Raw genomic sequence first — 17213 nt, 5'->3', positions numbered from 1 at the left:
AGGGGCTGCCCACCGGGAGCCAGGTTGTCCCCTTGTCACCCCCGGCCCCCGTGGGATGGGGCAGGGCAGGAGCCCCGCTGCCCCCCCGCTGCCCACCCGCTCATGGGGTGCGGAGGGGACGGGGGGATGCAGGGGGGTGCTGCGTTGGCAGCCTGCCGCCTGGGTGCTGGGGTGGTGGGTGGGTGCTGGTGGGTTAGATGGGTGCTGGATGGGTGCTGGCGGGTGCTGGGTGGGTGCTGGTGTGCTGGATGGGTGCTGGTGGGTGCTGGATGGATGCTGATGGGTCGGATGGGTGCTGGATAGGTGCTTGTGGGTGCTGGATGGGTGCTTGTGGGTGCTGGATGGGTGCTGGTGGGTCAGATGGGTGCTGGATGGGTGCTGGTGAGCTGGATGGGTGCTGGTGGGTGCTGGATGGGTGCTGGATGGGTGCTGGATGGGTGCTGGTGGGTCAGATGGGTGCTGGTGGGTTGAATGAGTTCTGGTGAGCTGGGTGGGTACTGGTAGGTTAGATGGGTGCTGGTGGGTTGGATGGGTGCTGGATGGGTGCTGGTGAGCTGGATGGGTGCTGGTGGGTCAGATGGGTGCTAGATGGGTGCTGGTGGGTGCTGGATGGATGCTGGTGGGTCAGATGGGTGCTGGAGGGATGCTGGTGAGCTGGATGGGTGCTGGTGTGCTGGATGGGTGCTGGTGGGTCAGGTGGGTGCTGGTGTGCTGGATGGGTGCTGGTGGGTCGGGTGGGTGCTGGGTGGGTGCTGGATGGGTGCTGGTGGGCTGGATGGGTGCTGGTGTGTGGCAGTGCCAGGTGGGTGCTGGTGCTCAGCGGGGTGCTGTGTGGGTGCAGCGGGGCACCACGTGGAAGGGTGGGGGGGGGGTTGTGGGTGCAGTGGGGCACCATGTGGGTGCTGGTGTGCCATGGGGGCACAAGGCACACCAGGGGGGCACCCAAAGCCACAGATGGCTTCAGCGCTGGGGACCGCGGGGCAGGGGGGAGCTGGGGCCGTGGGGGGTCATGGGGGGGCCCTGGGGCACGTCACCAGCCCTGCCAGGCTTTCGGCCACCTCCTCTGCCCTCGTGGGGTCCCTCCATGGGGTGGGGACCTTGGTGGCACTGCATGGGACCAGAGTGGGGCAGGGGCACGGGGGGGGCTCTTGTACCACCCCATGGGGACACTCTGGGCTCCCCATCACCCCATGGGGACACTCTGGGCTGCCCTACGACCCCATGGGGACACTCTGGGCTCCCCATCAACCCATGGGGACATGCTGGGCTCCTCTGCCACCCCATGGGGACGTGCTGGGCTCCTCCAACACCCCATGGGGACACTCTGGGCTCCCCATCACCCCATGGGGACGTGCTGGGCTCCCCATCACCCCATGGGGACACTCTGGGCTCCCCATCACCCCATGGGGACATGCTGGGCTCCTCTGCCACCCCATGGGGACACTCTGGGCTCCCCATCACCCCATGGGGACACTCTGGGCCCCTCCAACACCCCATAGGGACATGCTGGGCTCCCCATCACCCCATGGGGACACTCTGGGCTGCCCTATCACCACATGGGGACGTGCTGTGCTCCCCCAACACCCCATGGGGACACTCTGGGCTCCCCTACCACTGCATAAGGACACGCTGGGCTCCCCATCACCCCATGGGGACATGCTGGGCTCCCCTACGACCCCATGGGGACACTCTGGGCTCCCCATCACCCCATGGGAACACTCTGGGCTCCCCATCACCCCATGGGGACATGCTGGGCTGCCCTATCACCCCATGGGGACACTCTGGGCTCCCCATCAACCCATGGGGACATGCTGGGCTGCCCTGTCACCCCATGGGGACACTCTGGGCTCCCCATCACCCCATGGGGACGTGCTGGGCTCCTCCAACACCCCATGGGGACATGTTGGGCTCCCCTAAAACCTCATGGGGACACTATGGGCTCCCCTACCACCCCATAGGGACATGCTGGGCTCCTCTGTCACCCCATGGGGACACTCTGGGCTGCCCTAGTACCCCACGGGGACATGCTGGGCTCTTCTGCCACCCCATGGGGACATGGTGTGCTCCCCTAACACCCCATGGGGACACTCTGGGCTCCCCTACCACTGCATAGGGACACGCTGGGCTCCCCATCACCCCATGGGGACATGCTGGACTCCCCTACCAGCCCATGGGGACACTCTGGGCTGCCCCATCACCCCATGGGGACATGCTGGGCTCCTCTGCCACCCCATGGGGACACTCTGGGCTCCCCATCACCCCATGGGGACGTGCTGGGCCCCTCCAACACCCCATAGGGACATGCTGGGCTCCCCATCACCCCATGGGGACATGCTGGGCTCCTCTGCCACCCCATGGGGACATGCTAGGCTGCCCCATCACCCCATGGGGACGTGCTGGGCTCCCCTGCCACCCCATGGGGACACTCTGGGCTGCCCCATCACCCCATGGGGACATTGTGGGCTGCCCTATCACCCCATGGGGACATGCTGGGTTCCCCATCACTCCATGGGGACATTCTGGGCTGCCCTAGTACCCCACAGGGACATGCTGGGCTCCCCATCACCCCATGGGGACGTGCTGGGCTCCCGTAAAACCCCATGGGGACATTCTGGGCTGCCCTAGTACCCCATAGGGACATGCTGGGCTCCTCTAACAATGCCATGGGGACATGCTGGGCTCTTCTGCCACCCCATGGGGACACTCTGGGCTCCCCATCACCCCATGGGGACATGCTGGGCTCCCCCAACACCCCATGGGGACATGGTGGGCGCAGCTGGGGTGCGCTGGAATGACACTGGGGTGCCTGTGTGGGGTCTGTCACCCTGGCACCTATAGCCCCCATACATCCCCCCTCCCACGGGGGTCCCCACACCGCTCCTCCCTCACCCCATCCCCTCCGAGAGGGTGCCAGGAGCGGGGTGCCCCCAACCCTGGGTGCCCCCAGCGCCCGGCGGGGCTCACGTGGCCCGGTCCCCGTCCGCGTCGCATTCACGGTTCGGGGAGCGCGTGAGGGCTGAGGGGAGCTGACAGCCCAACCTCCCCCGACCCCCCCGGGGGTACGGGATCGGGCACGGCTGACCGGAGCGCGACCCGCCGCCCAACACGGAGCAAATTAACGTCACCCGAAATAGCAGGAGCCGGGGCCGGGCCCCCGCTGCCGCCCGCCTGTCACCCCGCATCAGGGCGCCCATGCATAAGGGATGGGGCTCGGCACCCCCCCGTCCGCCTGGCAACCCCCCCCCGAGACCTGGAGGGGATGTGTGGGGTGGGGAAGGCGGCCTGGTGGGGGGGTGTGGGGCTGGGGGGGGCAAAAGGCATGGGTGGGAGGGTAAAAGCTGGGGGGGGGGGCAAAAGCCATGGGTGGGGGGCTTGGGGATCAATCCATGGGGTGTGGGGGGTTTGGTGGGGCAAAACCCACATCTGTGGGGCTGGGGGAGCTCCATCCATGGGGGTGTGTGGGGTTTGGGGGGGCAAAATCCCATCTGTGGGGCTGGGGGGGATCCACCCATGGTGGTGTGTGGGGTTTAGGGGGGGCTAACGCCATGGCTGGGGGGCTGAGGGCTGCATCCATGGGGGTGTGTGGGGTTTGGAGGGGCAAAATCCCATCTGTGGGGCTGGGGGGGATCAATCCATGGGGTGTGGGGGGTTTGGGGGGGCAAAACCCACATCTGTGGGGCTGGAGGGGATCCATCCATGGGGATATGTGGGGTTTACGGGGGGCAAAATCCCATCTGTGGGGCTGGAGGGGCTGAGAAATCCCCATCCATGGGTGTGTGTGGGGTTTGGAGGGGCAAAACCCACATCTGTGGGGCTGGGGGAGCTCCATCCTTGGGGGTGTGTGGGGTTTGGAGGGGCAAAATCCCATCTGTGGGGCTGGGGGAGCTCCATCCTTGGGAGTGTGTGGGGTTTGGGGGGGCAAAATCCCATCTGTGGGGCTGAGAAATCCCCATCCATGGGGGTGTGTGGGGTTTGGGGGGGCAAAACCCACATCTGTGGGGCTGGGGGAGCTCCATCCTTGGGGGTGTGTGGGGTTTAGGGGGGGGTTAAGCCATGGCTGGGGGGCTGAGGGCTCCATCCATGGGGGTGTGTGGGGCTTGGGGGGGCAAAATCCCATCTGTGGGGCTGGGGGGGATCCATCTATGGGGGTGTGTGGGGCTTGATGGGGCAAAACCCACATCTGTGGGGCTGGAGGGGCTGAGAAATCCCCATCCATGGGGGTGTGTGGGGTTTGGTGGGGCAAAACCCACATCTGTGGGGCTGGGGGAGCTCCATCCATGGGGGTGTGTGGGGTTTGGGGGGGCAAAATCCCATCTGTGGGGCTGGGGGAGCTCCATCCATGGGGGAGTGTGGGGTTTTTGGGGGCAAAACCCCATCGATGGGGATGCTCAAGGTTTGGGGGGCACAACCCCGTCCGTGGGGATGAGCAGGGCTGGGGGGGGGGGAACCCATGGGGTGGGGGGCAAACCCCCCCCCCGGTCCTGGAGGGTGCAGAGGGGTGGTGGGGAGCGAGAAACCCCCATAGCTGGGGCTGGGTGGGCATGGGGGGGTGGGGGTGCCCGGTGTCACGCGGGGGGGGGGGCAGAGGAGGAGGAGGAGGGTGTGGGGGGCGGCAGAAAAAGCTCTGTCAGATCCATCAGGAGGTGGGAAGGAGAAGGGGGGGGCGTCCCCCGGGGTGCCCGGGCGCATTAGCCGTGCTCGGGTGCCCCGGCAGCGAGGGCAGGGCCCGGCGGGGGTGGGGGGGGGGGGTAAAAAAGGGGGAAACCCACCCCCAGAATAGCCCCTGAGCAGCCCCCCCGGGGCCACCCGCCCGCGGCAGCACCCAGAGCCCGGTGCTGGTGGGGTGGGGAGGGGGTGATGTGGGTGCTTTGGGGGGGGGGCTGCAGCCTGGGTGTGCTGGGGGGAGGGTGCTGCGGGGGATGAGGGTGCTTGGGGTGCTTGGGGTGTCCAGGGTGCCTGGGGTGCCCGGGGCGCTTGGGGTGCCCAGGGTCCTTGGGGTGCCTGGGGTGCTCAAGGTGCCCAGGGTGCTTGAGGTACTTGGGGTACTTGGAGTGCTTGGGGTGCTCGGGGTGCCTGGGATGCCTGGGGTGCTCAGGGTGCCCAGGGTGCCCAGGGTGCTCGGGGTACTTGGGGTGCCCAGGGTGCTTGGGGTGTCCAGGGTGCTTGGGATGCTTGGGGTGCTCGGAGCGCCCAGGGTGCCCAGGGTGCTTGGGGTGTCTGGGGTACCTGGGGTTCCTGGGGTGCTCAGGGTGCCCAGGGTGCCCAGGGTGCTCAGGGTGCCTGGGGTACCTGGGGTGCCCAGGGTGCCCAGGGTGTTTGGGGTGCTCAGGGTGCCCAGGGTGCTTGGGGTGCTCAGGGTGCTCAGAGTGCTTGGGGTTCCTGGGGTGCCCGGGGTGCCTGGGGTGCCTGGGGTGCTCAGGGTGCCCAGGGTGCTTGGGGTGTCTGGGGTACCTGGGGTGCTCGGGGTGCCCGGGGTGCTTGGGGTGCCCAGGGTGCCGGGGGTGCTTGGGGTGCCCAGGGTGCTTGGGGTGTCTGGGGTACCTGGGGTGCCCAGGGTGCCCAGGGTGCTTGGGGTGCTCAGGGTGCCCAGGGTGCTTGGGGTGCCCAGGGTCCTTGGGGTGCTTGGGGTACCTGGGATGCCTGGAGTCCCCAGGGTACTTGGGATGCTCAGGGTCCCCAGGGTGCCTGGGGTACTTGGGGTGCCCAGGGTGCTCGGGGTGCCCAGGGTGCTCAGGGTGCTTGGGGTGTCTGGGGTGCCCAGGGTGCCCAGGGTGCTTGGGGTGCCCAGGGTCCTTGGGGTGCTTGGGGTACCTGGGATGCCTGGAGTCCCCAGGGTGCTTGGGATGCTTGGGGTGCTCGGGGTGCCCGGGGTGCTTGGGGTGCCCAGGGTGCCCGGGGTGCCCGGGGTGCCCCATGTTCTGGGGGTGCCCAGGTTTCTCGGCACCCAAGCAGTGGCGAGGGGCGCTGATGCTCACGGCGGTTGCACATCGGGGTGCAAAGGGCGAACTGCCCCCCCCGGTGCCCGCTGCTGCTCCCAGCCCCGGACTGGGGGCTCTGGGTCCCACCGGAGCCCCCTCCGAGCCCCCCGCCGAGCCCCCCCATAGACACACCCCCCCATACACACCCCATACCCCCCCCATGCACACACACCCCATACAGAACCCCATGGGGGGTGCAGGGGGGTGCAGGGGGATACAGGGGGTGTAGGGGGTGCAGGGGGGTGCAGTGGGTGCAGGGGGTGCAGGGGGTGCAAGGGTGATGCAGGGGGGTGCAGGGGGGTGCAGGGGGTGCCAGCCCCGGGGTCCTCATGTGGGCGCAAGGATCCCTATATGGGTGCAGAGGGAGTCCCCATAGGGCTGCAGAGGGTCCCCATATAGGTGGAAGGGCCCCCATATAGGTGCTGGGGTCCCAGCCCAGGGTCCCTGGGTAGGTGTAGGGGTCCCTATATGGGTGCAGAGTCCCCATAGGGATGCAGAGGGTCCCCATATAGGTGGAAGGGGCCCTATATAGGTGCAGAGAGTCTCTATATGGATACAGGGGTGCCTGTATGGGTGCTGGGGTCCCTGGTATCCCCACATGACTTCTGGGTCCCTACACAGGTTGTGGGGTCCCTATAGAGGTTGTGGGGTCCCTACACAGGCTGTGGGGTCCCTGTATGGCTGCAAGGGTTCCTATACAGGTGAAGGGAGCCTCTATATGGGTGCTGGGATCCCTATGGGAATTGCAGGGGGGGTCCCTATATGGGTGCAGGGGTCCCTATACAGCACCAGGGGTCCCTGCATGGGTGCAGAGGGGGTCCCTATGGGTGCGGGGAGGGGGAGCCTGTATGGCTGGACAGGGGGGTCCCTATTGAGGTGCAGGGGTCCCTATACAGCTGCAGGGGGTGTCCCTATACTCACGGGGGGGGGACCTCCACAAGGGTGCAGGGGGGTCCCTATATGGTTTCAGGGGGTCCCTACACAGGTTTGGGGGGGTTCCCTGGACAGTATGGGGGGGTCCCCCCATATGCTTTGGGGTCCTTGCATGGTTTGGGGTCCTGGACAGTTTGGGGGGGTTCCCCTACTGTTTGGGGGGGGGTACCTGGGCGTTTCGGGGTCCTCTCGTGGCTCAAGATCCCCCTTTACAGCTGGGGGGTCTCTGTCCATTTCGGGTCCCTCTGTACAGTTTTGGGGGTCTCTGTCCATTTTGGAGTCCCCCTGTACAGCTTTGTGGTCCCCTCTCCGTTTCGGGGTCCCCCTGTAGAGTTTTTTGGGGGGTCTCTGCTCCATTTTGGGTCCCCCTGTACAGTTTTGGGGTCTCCACTCCATTTCGGTGTCCCCCGGTACAGCTTTGGGGTCTCTCCGCTCCGTTTCAGGGTCCCCCTGTACAGTTTTGGGGGTCTCTATCCATTTTAGGGTCCCTCTGTACAGGCTTTGGGGTCTCCTCTCCATTTTGGGGTCTCCCTGTAGAGTTTTTTGGGGGTCTCCTCTCCATTTCTGTGTCCCCCCGTACAGGTTTGGGGGTCTCCGATCCATTTCGGGGTTCCCCTGTACAGCTTTGGGGTCTCCTCTCCTTTTCGGGGTCTCCCTGTAGAGTTTTTTGGGGGTCTCCACTTCATTTCTGTGTCCCCCTGTACAGTTCTGGGGGTCTCTGTCAATTTTAGGGTCCCCCTGTACAGTTTTGAGTGTCTTTATCCATTTTGGGGTCCCCCTGTACAGTTTTGGGGTCTCCTTTCCATTTTGGGGTCCCCTGTACAGGTTTGGGGTCTCCGCTCCTTTTTGGGGTCCCTCTATACAGTTTTGGGGTCTCTCCTCTCCTTTTCAGTGTCCCCCGGTACAGTTTTGGGGGTCTCTGCCCATTTCGGGGTCCCCCTGTACAGTTTTGAGTGTCTTTATCCATTTTGGGGTCCCCCTGTACAGTTTTGGGGTCTCCTTTCCATTTTGGGGTCCCCTGTACAGGTTTTGGGGTCTCTGTCCATTTCGGGGTCCCCCTGTACAGTTTTAGGGTCCCTACACTCCATTTCTGTGTCCCCCTGTACTGTTTTGGGGTTTTCTGTCCATTTTGGGGTCCCCCTGTACAGTTTTAGGGTCTCCTCTCCATTTCGGGGTCCCTCTGTAGAATTTTTGGGGGTCTCTGTCCATTTCGGGGTCCCCCTGTACAGTTTTAGGGTCCCTACACTCCATTTCGGTGTCCCCTGTACACTTTTGGGGTCTCCACTCCTTTTTGGGGTCCCTCTATACAGTTTTGGGGTCTCTCCTCTCCATTTCTGCGTCCCCCTGTACAGTTTTGGGGGTCTCTGCCCATTTCGGGGTCCCCCTGTACAGTTTTGGGGTCTCCACTCCATTTCGGTGTCCCCTGTACACTTTTGGGGTCTCCGCTCCGTTTTGGGGTCCCCTGTACGGGTTTGGGGTCTCCATTCCATTTCTGTGTCCCCCGGTACAGTTTTGGGGGTCTCTGTCCATTTTGGGGTCCCCCTGTACAGTTTTAGGGTCTCCTCTCCATTTCGGGGTCCCTCTGTAGAATTTTTGGGGGTCTCTGTCCATTTTGGGGTCCCCTGTACAGTTTTGGGGTCTCCTCTCCATTTCGGTGTCCCCATGTACAGTTTTGGGGTTTTCTGTCCATTTTAGGGTCCCCCTGTACAGTTTTGGGGTCTCTCCTCTCCATTTCTGGGGTCCCCTGTACAGATTTGGGGTTTTCTGTCCATTTTGGGGTCCCCTGTACAGTTTTGGGGTCTCCGCTCCGTTTCGGGGTTCGCCCCCCCCCCGCCCGTGAGTCCTCCGCTCCTGCAGGGGTCGCTGTAGCGCCGCGGGGGGCGGCCTGGCCGCGCCGGGGGGGGAATCTCGCTGGTTCCGGCGCCGCGTGGTCAGGCCGCCGCCGCCGCCGCCGCGGGAGCAGGCCCCGGGAGCGGCGGGCACGGCCCGGCCCGGCCCCGCCATGTGGTTCATCTACGCGCTGAGCTGGCTGTCCCTGCTCGTCCAGGTGGCCTTCGTCACGCTGGCCATCGGTGAGCCCGCCGCCGGGGGGCTGCGGGGGTGCCGCTGCGCGGGGTCTGGGCCCGGCCGCAGGCGCCGCCCGGGGGTTATCGCGATATGTCGTGCGTTTCTCGGCGAGGGAGTGGCCCCGGGGAGGGGGCGACTGCGCTCCTGCTGGGACGGAGTGCGGGGCTGCGGGTCCAGCACTTTCCGAGGGCCCGGCTGGGGTGTCCCGGGGCTCTCTGGGTGTCCCGGAGAGTGGGGGGGTCCCCTGGGTGCCCCCAAGACCTCAGAGTGCCCCTGAGAGTGGGGAGGTCCCGTGGGTGCCCCTGAGATTGGGGGGGGTCCCCTGGGTGCCCCCGAGGCCTCAGAGTGCCCCTGAGATTGGGGGTCCCCTGGGTGCCCCCAAGACCTCAGAGTGCCCCTGAGATTGGGGGTCCCCTGGGTGCCCCTGAGACCCCAGAGTGCCCCTGAGATTGGGGGTCCCGTGGGTGCCCCCAAGACCTCAGAGTGCCCCTGAGATTGGGGGTCCCGTGGGTGCCCCCAAGACCTCAGAGTGCCCCTGAGATTGGGGGTCCCGTGGGTGCACCCAAGACCTCAGAGTGCCCCTGAGATTGGGGGGGGGGGTCCCCTGGGTGCCCCTGAGGCCTCAGAGTGCCCCTGAGATTGGGGGTCCCCTGGGTGCCCCTGAGGCCTCAGAGTGCCCCTGAGATTGGGGGTCCCCTGGGTGCCCCTGAGACCTCAGAGTGCCCCTGAGATTGGGGGTCCCGTGGGTGCACCCAAGACCTCAGAGTGCCCCTGAGATTGGGGATCTCCTGGGTGCCCCCGAGGCCTCAGAGTGCCCCTGAGATTGGGGGTCCGCTGGGTGCCCCCAAGACCTCAGAGTGCCCCTGAGATTGGGGGTCCCCTGGGTGCCCCCAAGACCTCAGAGTGCCCCTGAGATTGGGGGTCCCCTGGGTGCCCCTGAGGCCTCAGAGTGCCCCTGAGATTGGGGATCCCCTGGGTGCCCCCGAGGCCTCAGAGTGCCCCTGAGATTGGGGGGTCCCGTGGGTGCCCCCGAGGCCTCAGAGTGCCCCTGAGATTGGGGGTCCGCTGGGTGCCCCCAAGACCTCAGAGTGCCCCTGAGATTGGGGGTCCGCTGGGTGCCCCCGAGGCCTCAGAGTGCCCCTGAGATTGGGGGGTCCCGTGGGTGCCCCCGAGACCTCAGAGTGCCCCTGAGATTGGGGGTCCCCTGGGTGCCCCCGAGACCTCAGAGTGCCCCTGAGATTGGGGATCCCCTGGGTGCCCCCGAGGCCTCAGAGTGCCCCTGAGATTGGGGGGTCCCGTGGGTGCCCCCGAGGCCTCAGAGTGCCCCTGAGATTGGGGGTCCGCTGGGTGCCCCCAAGACCTCAGAGTGCCCCTGAGATTGGGGGTCCGCTGGGTGCCCCCGAGGCCTCAGAGTGCCCCTGAGATTGGGGGGTCCCGTGGGTGCCCCCGAGACCTCAGAGTGCCCCTGAGATTGGGGGTCCGCTGGGTGCCCCCAAGACCTCAGAGTGCCCCTGAGATTGGGGGTCCGCTGGGTGCCCCCGAGGCCTCAGAGTGCCCCTGAGATTGGGGGTCCCCTGGGTGCCCCCGAGACCTCAGAGTGCCCCTGAGATTGGGGGTCCCCTGGGTGCCCCCAAGACCTCAGAGTGCCCCTGAGATTGGGGGTCCCCTGGATGCCTCTGAGGCTTCAGAGTGCCCCTGAGATTGGGGGTCCCCTGGATGCCTCTGAGGCTTCAGAGTGCCCCTGAGATTGGGCATCTCCTGGGTGCCCCTGAGACCCCAGAGTGCCCCTGAGATTGGGGGTCCCCTGGATGCCTCTGAGGCTTCAGAGTGACCCTGAGATTGGGCATCTCCTGGGTTCCCCTGAGACCTCAGAGTGCCACTGAGATTGGGTGTCCTCTGGATGCCTCCGATGCCCCCTGGGTGCCCCAGAGATTAGGGGAGTCCCATGGGTGCCCACGAGGCCCCTGAGTGCTCCTGAGGTCCTGTGGAAGCCCTAGAGTTTGGGGGTCCCCTGGGTGCCCCAGAGGGCTGCGGGGGGGGGGGGGCACCCTGCCCTGGGGTCTCTCCCGGTGTGTGCCCCGGCTCCGGCCGTGGGGCTGAGCCAGGCGTTCCTCCCGCAGCCGCGGGGCTGTACTACCTGGCGGAGCTGATCGAGGAGTACACGGTTGTCACCAGGAGGATCATCAAATACATGATCTGGGTGAGTCCCTGCGCTGGCAGAAACGGGTGGCTCCTCCCCAAAATCACCCCCGGGGCGGTGGCAGGGCAGCTGTGACGTGGGACATCAGCTCCTTGGGAAGCTCCTGCTTCCCCTGGCCCCAAGGAGGTTGGCAGGGGCTGCTCCAATCGGCCCCTCGCTGAGCCAGGGAGGTGGTGACCCTGCTGGGGTCCTGCCTGGGGAAACTGAGGCACGGTGCGGCGTGTCCTACAAGGAGCAAGGTGGGATTCCCGCGTGGACCTTCCCCGAGGGGCTGGCGCTGAGTGGGAGGTGGGTGGGGAGATGTGGTGCTGTGGGAGCACACTAAAGCCACCCTGATGGTGGCAGGGTGCCCAGCTGCCCCCAGTCCAACCCCCGTCCTCTCTTCCAGTTCTCCTCGGCCGTGCTGGTCGGCCTCTACCTCTTCGAACACTTTCCTGGCTTCATGGTGGGCGTGGGGCTCTTCACCAACCTGGTCTACTTCGGTTTGCTGCAGACCTTCCCCTTCATCGTCCTGACCTCCTCCAACTTCATCCTGTCCTGCGGTGAGTGGGGCCGTCGCCTTCCCGTGGGGGTGGGTGCTGGGGTGGGGGTGGGTGCTGGGATGGAGGAAGCCTCATCACTGGGTGGGCTCTGGGTGGCAGCAAAGGTTTGGGTTTTGCTGTTGGGGCCCTGGTGGCTTTTAAAAGGACTTTGAGCTTTGTGCTGTGCTTTTTAATTGAGTTTTATGATGTGGGCTGGGCCTGGTGGGGTGGGAAGCACCTTTGGTTGTGTGTCCCGGCACAGAGCTGGGGACACCAGGCTTTCCTGGCCACCCTCTGGCTGGTTCCACGGAGTCACAAAGTGGTTAAGGGTGGGAAGGGCCCCTGGAGATCCCCCAGCCCACCCCCTGCCCAAGCAGGGGCACCCAGAGCACGTCGCACAGGGCCGTGTCCAGGCGGGTTTGAATATCTCCAGAGAAGGAGACTCCCCCCTCCCTGGGCAGCCTGTGCCAGGGCTCTGGCACCCTCACACCAAAGAAGTTCCTCCTCATGTTCAGACGGAACTTCCCGTGTCTCAGGTTGTGCCCGTTGCCCCTTGTCGTGGCGCTGGGCACCACTGAGCAGAGTCTGGCCCATCCCCTGACACCCCCTGAGGTATCTGTGAGCGTTGATCAGATCCCCCTCAGTCTGCTCTTCTCCAGCTGAACAGCCCCAGCTCCCTCAGCCTCTCCTCGCAGCAGAGATGCTCCAGCCCTCTGACCATCTCCGTACCCTCCACTGGACTCTCCCCAGTAGCTCCTGGTCTCTCTTGAACTGGGGGGCCCAGAACTGCCCACAGTTCCTCCAGGTGTGGCCTCCCCAGGGCCGTGCAGAGGGGCAGGAGAACCTCCCTCGCCCTTCTGCCCACACTCTTCCTCACACCCCAGGACACCGTTGCCCTTCCTGGCCCCGAGGGCACAGCGTTGGCTCATGGTGACCTTGTTGTCCCCCAGAACCCCCAGGCCCTTCTCTGCAGAGCTGCTCTCCAGTAGATCACCCCCACCCTGTACTGGTGCAGGGGGTTACTCCTCCCTCGGTGCAGGACCCTACACTTGCTTGAATAAGTTGAACATCTCCTAGTTCTCACCTCGTAGTTCTTCCTTGATGGATATTCAGTGACTCCTCAGGCTGGGGAGCAGCGTTGTGGGTCGGGGCTGTCTCTTACTGGGGCTCTACTGGCCCAGTGCTGGGGCTACTGGTTGGCAGCTCAAATCAAAGGCAAAAGCCAGCTCCAATCCCTGCCTCCTGAGAGCTGAGCGGTGTTCCTGGCTGCTGAGGACAGGGTTAACCCTCCCGTGCTGGCCGCCTTTCAGCTTGACTTGGTTTGCAGATGCCACAAGAGCTTCCTGGGGGGACGAGGGACGGAGCTGAGCTGGGAGGGGAGGGCTGCTCACACCGTGGGTGTGAAATATTTTAGCAGGATTCCAGGTGCAGAGGGGCGGTGGGGGAGGAGCTGCTCTCATGGGACCTGTGTCTGCTTCCAGGGGGGCTGGGAATAAGGCCGTGGTGTTTCTTCCCAGCTAGAGCCTAACTGTTGTGTTTTCTTTGGCAGTGCTGGTGATATTCAACCACTACTTGGCGTTCCAGTACTTCGCCGAGGAGTATTACCTGTTCTCTGAGGTGAGGGACCCTCAGGAGGGGTCGGGCCGTGTCCTTCCAGCTCTGCAGAGCTGCCAGCGGGAGTGGGGAGAGGAAAATGCCTTTTTTTGGGTCAGCAGTAAGAGCCACTGAGATGTTTTTCACAGCCCTTCCCTGGGGGTTCCAGCGCTTGTGGCCTCAGAAGCACCAGGGAAGCTGCAGCTCCTCGGGTGTGGACTCGGGGCTTTCTCAGCCAGCTGAAGGGCAGAAGAAACATTAAATCTTAAGCACAGATTTTTTTCCTGAAATGCTGAAAACTAGGAAAAATAGCCCATAATACTACTAATTTTTTTTTACAAGCTAACCACAAATCACTTCCCTTTGGGCATAATTGCTCCTTGTTATCTCCACGTCTCTGACGTGCTAATTGTTGTCTCACCGCCCTCACACCTGCCAAGACCAAGGTCTGAATTCACCAAGGGGCTCGTTTGGGCCCAACAGGAGCCGCCACTTGGTGCAAATTTTAAAAACAAGCACAAAACCTCCACCCAAATGAGGAAAACAACCAGCTTTTCATGAAGTTTGGTGCAGCAGCTCGGCACCTCTCAGCTCTGCTCTCCCCAGACACCGACTCCTCCTGCTACACCACAGAATCAATGAGGTTGGAAGAGCCCTCTGGGCTCATCGAGTCCAACCATTGCCCTGACACCACCATGGCAACTAGACCATGGCACTAAGTGCCATGTCCAGGCTTTTCTTAAACCCCTCCAGAGATGGTGACTCCACCACCTCCCTGGGCAGCCCCTTCCAATGGCTAATGACCCTTGCTGAGAAGAAATGCTTCCTAATGTCCCACCCCGGGGCAGGAGGAGCAAGCCCAGGGCCTGACTCTTCCTTTTAGTCCCTGGAGGGTGTGAGGAAGATTTAATTACTCCTAAAGCACAGGCTGATTTTCCTCTTTGTTTATTAGTGCTCTCTCAAATTAGAGCACGCTGTGGCTCTGCTCTCACTGCCTCTCCTGCTCTGCCCCCAGGTTCTCGCCTACTTCACCTTCTGCCTGTGGTTAATTCCTTTTGCTTTCTTCGTCTCCTTGTCGGCCGGAGAGAACGTCCTGCCTTCCACTGTGCAGCCAGGAGGTGAGTGCTCCTGAGGCCTGGGCACTGGTTTGAGACTGGTTTGGGTTGGGAGGGACCTTAAGGCCCATCCAGTTCCAACCCCCTGCCACGGGCAGGGACACCTTCCACCAGACCAGGTTGCTCCCAGCACCATCCAACCTGCCCTTGAACCCTGCCAGGGAGGGGGCAGCCACAGCTGCTCTGTGTTTCTGGCAGGGGCTGTGCTCAACACACCCCAGTCCCATTGCACAGAGCGGGGAAGGGGGGCAGCAGGTCACAGAATCCCAGGATCACTGAGGCTGGAAGAGCCCTCTGGGCTCATCGAGTCCAACCATTGCCCTGACACCACCATGGCAACTAGACCAGGGCACTAAGTGCCATGTCCAGGCTTTTCTTAAACCCCTCCAGAGATGGTGACTCCACCACCTTCCTGGGCAGCCCCTTCCAATGGCTAATGACCCTTGCTGAGAAGAAATGCTTCCTCATGTCCAACCTGACCCTCCCCTGGCCAAGCTTGAGGCTGTGTCCTCTTGTCCTAGCGCTGGTTGCCTGGGAGAAGAGGCCGACTCCCACTGTGCTACAACCTCCCTTCAGGTAGTTGTAGACTGCACTAAGGTCACCTCTGAGCCTCCTCTTCTCCAGGCTAAACACCCCCAGCTCCCTCAGCTGTTCCTCGGAGGTTGCTTTCCCTGGACTCTCCCTACAGCTCAAGAAAGGGAGCTCAGGGTTTGGGGCTTATGGGAGCACCCAGGTGGGCCAGATGTGAGCAAACCAGGAACTCCTGGGCTTTAAAGGCAGCTCCTGCATCACCCTGAGATCAGACAACCCATCCCAGGGCTTCCACGGCTTGTCAACAGCTTTGTGTTTGATTCTTCTCCCCTTCTCTCCGCAGACGACGTGGTCTCCAACTACTTCACCAAGGGGAAGAGGGGCAAGCGCTCCGGTATCCTCCTCATCTTCTCCTTCATCAAGGAGGCCATCCTGCCCAGCAGGCAGAAGATCTACTGAGCCCCCGCTGCGGTGAAGGAGCAGGGTGGACCCAAACCGTCTGGGCAGACCCACACCCCACCCTCGCCGAGGGCTGCGAGGCAGCGCCGGCCCCAGGCCTCGCTCCAACCCTCCTCCATGTCCTCAAAGGGATTTTACTGGGAACACATAAAATGGGCGACAACCAGCAGCACTGGAGACACGCTGGGAGGGCTCGTGCCCTTTTATACAGCTCCACTGATCCCCCAGGACCACGTGCCAGGAGGATGTTTGGCTCCAGCGGGGCGCCAGGAGGGTCTGGCCCCCCAGCGCTGCGGGGACCTGGCGGCCTTTGTCACCTGCTGGGGTTTAAAGCCAGGAGTTTGCACCGTGGTGTAGTTTGCACCGTGGTGTAGTTCCCTCGGTGAGGCAGCACAACACGCTTGGCGTTTAACTGAGGTTTACACAGAGCTGTTAATTAAAAAAAGAATATAGTTAAGCAAACTGTCCAACTGCCACGTGTCCCCCCCAGGAGCCTGGAGGATGCTGGTGTCCCCACCCACGTCGGGAGGGCAGCGGCGCCTCTCCCTGCGCCCCACAGCTGCGGGGAGGTGACCTGCAAGGACTCGACGTTGCTTTTTGGTTGAGTTTAAGGTTGGAAATACCCATTTTTCTCTTTCTTCTCCACTCCGTGTGCATGAGGGGAGTGGGACGCCGAGCCAGTCGCCTTGGCTGTCGTCTGCTTGGCCTTCCCACTGCCTCCCCCCTTCCCTAAAGGGGGGAAAAAAGGTGCTTGTACTGAGGAGGAGGTGACCCCCTTGTTCTTATTCCTTACTCCTACACAAAAGGAGTAAGAATTTCCCCCCTTAATATTTTTTTCCTCCCTTTTTTGCTTCGTTGGCCACCCCCAGCCTGTGCCAGAGCTGAGTCTCCCCGTGCCAGCCCTGTGTGTGGCTCCAGTGCGGGCATGCCCGGCTCAGCAGTGTGGTTTCATGGGTCAGGGTGGCTTTTTTGGGGAGTTTCTGAGGAAAATGGATCGTTTTGGGGCCAGTTCTGCTGAAACTCACTAATGGCGGCGTGTTTTGATGCTGATTTAATTGTTGCTGTTGGAGAGCTGCTCGTCTGATAAAGGTCAAGGGTGAAGTTGGCCTTATGGGGAGCTCTGCAGAGAAGGGCCTGGGGGTTCTGGGGGACACCAAGGTCACCACAAGCCAATGCTGTGCCCTCGGGGCCAGGGAGGGCAACGGTGTCCTGGGGTGTGTGAGGAAGAGTGTGGGCAGCAGGGCGAGGGAGGTTCTCCTGCCCCTCTGCACGGCCCTGGGGAGGCCACACCTGGAGGAACTGTGGGCAGTGCTGGGCCCCCCAGTTCAAGAGAGACCAGGAGCTACTGGGGAGAGTCCAGCGGAGGGTACGGAGATGGTGCGAGGGCTGGAGCATCTCTGCTGCGAGGAGAGGCTGAGGGAGCTGGGGCTGTTCAGCTGGAGAAGAGCAGACTGAGGGGGATCTGATCAACGTTCACAGGTACCTCAGGGGGTGTCAGGGGATGGGGCCAGACTCTGCTCAGTGGTGCCCAGCGCCAGGACAAGGGGCAACGGGCACAACCTGAGACATGGGAAGTTCCATCTGAACATGAGGAGGAACTTCTTTGGTGTGAGGGTGCCAGAGCCCTGGCACAGGCTGCCCAGGGAGGGGGGAGTCTCCTTCTCTGGAGATATTCAACCCCGCCTGGACACGGCCCTGTGCGACGTGCTCTGGGTGCCCCTGCTTGGGCAGGGGGTGGGCTGGGGGATCTCCAGGGGCCCTTCCCACCCTTAACCACTCTGTGACTCTGTGGGGAGTCAGAGAAGTGACGGTAAAA

General features: G+C 63.4%; 1 protein-coding gene across 1 annotated transcript; it reads left to right on the top strand.

The window, feature by feature from the left end:
- Positions 1-8846: 8846 nt before the first annotated feature.
- TEX261 (testis expressed 261) lies at positions 8847-15859 on the top strand. Its single transcript, XM_068403795.1, has 6 exons — positions 8847-8983; positions 11099-11178; positions 11567-11720; positions 13249-13316; positions 14308-14410; positions 15282-15859. The coding sequence occupies exons 1-6, from the start codon at positions 8914-8916 to the stop codon at positions 15395-15397; spliced, it is 591 nt and encodes a 196-aa protein (XP_068259896.1). The 5' UTR covers positions 8847-8913; the 3' UTR covers positions 15398-15859.
- Positions 15860-17213: the final 1354 nt, after the last annotated feature.

The sequence above is a fragment of the Nyctibius grandis genome, chromosome 6 (assembly GCF_013368605.1).
Source record: "Nyctibius grandis isolate bNycGra1 chromosome 6, bNycGra1.pri, whole genome shotgun sequence".
NCBI lineage: Eukaryota > Metazoa > Chordata > Aves > Nyctibiiformes > Nyctibiidae > Nyctibius > Nyctibius grandis.
This window is presented reverse-complemented; position numbering and strand designations above follow the sequence as displayed.

What these genes read in the sequence shown, in the direction of transcription:
- TEX261 (XM_068403795.1), top strand. Translation starts at nt 8,914, where the DNA reads ATGTGGTTCATCTACGCGCTGAGCTGGCTGTCCCTGCTCGTCCAGGTG. An exon ending in TCATCAAATACATGATCTGG is followed by an intron (nt 11,179 to 11,566) that starts GTGAGTCCCTGC and finishes CCTCTCTTCCAG; the next exon opens with TTCTCCTCGGCCGTGCTGGT. An exon ending in CAACTTCATCCTGTCCTGCG is followed by an intron (nt 11,721 to 13,248) that starts GTGAGTGGGGCC and finishes TTTCTTTGGCAG; the next exon opens with TGCTGGTGATATTCAACCAC.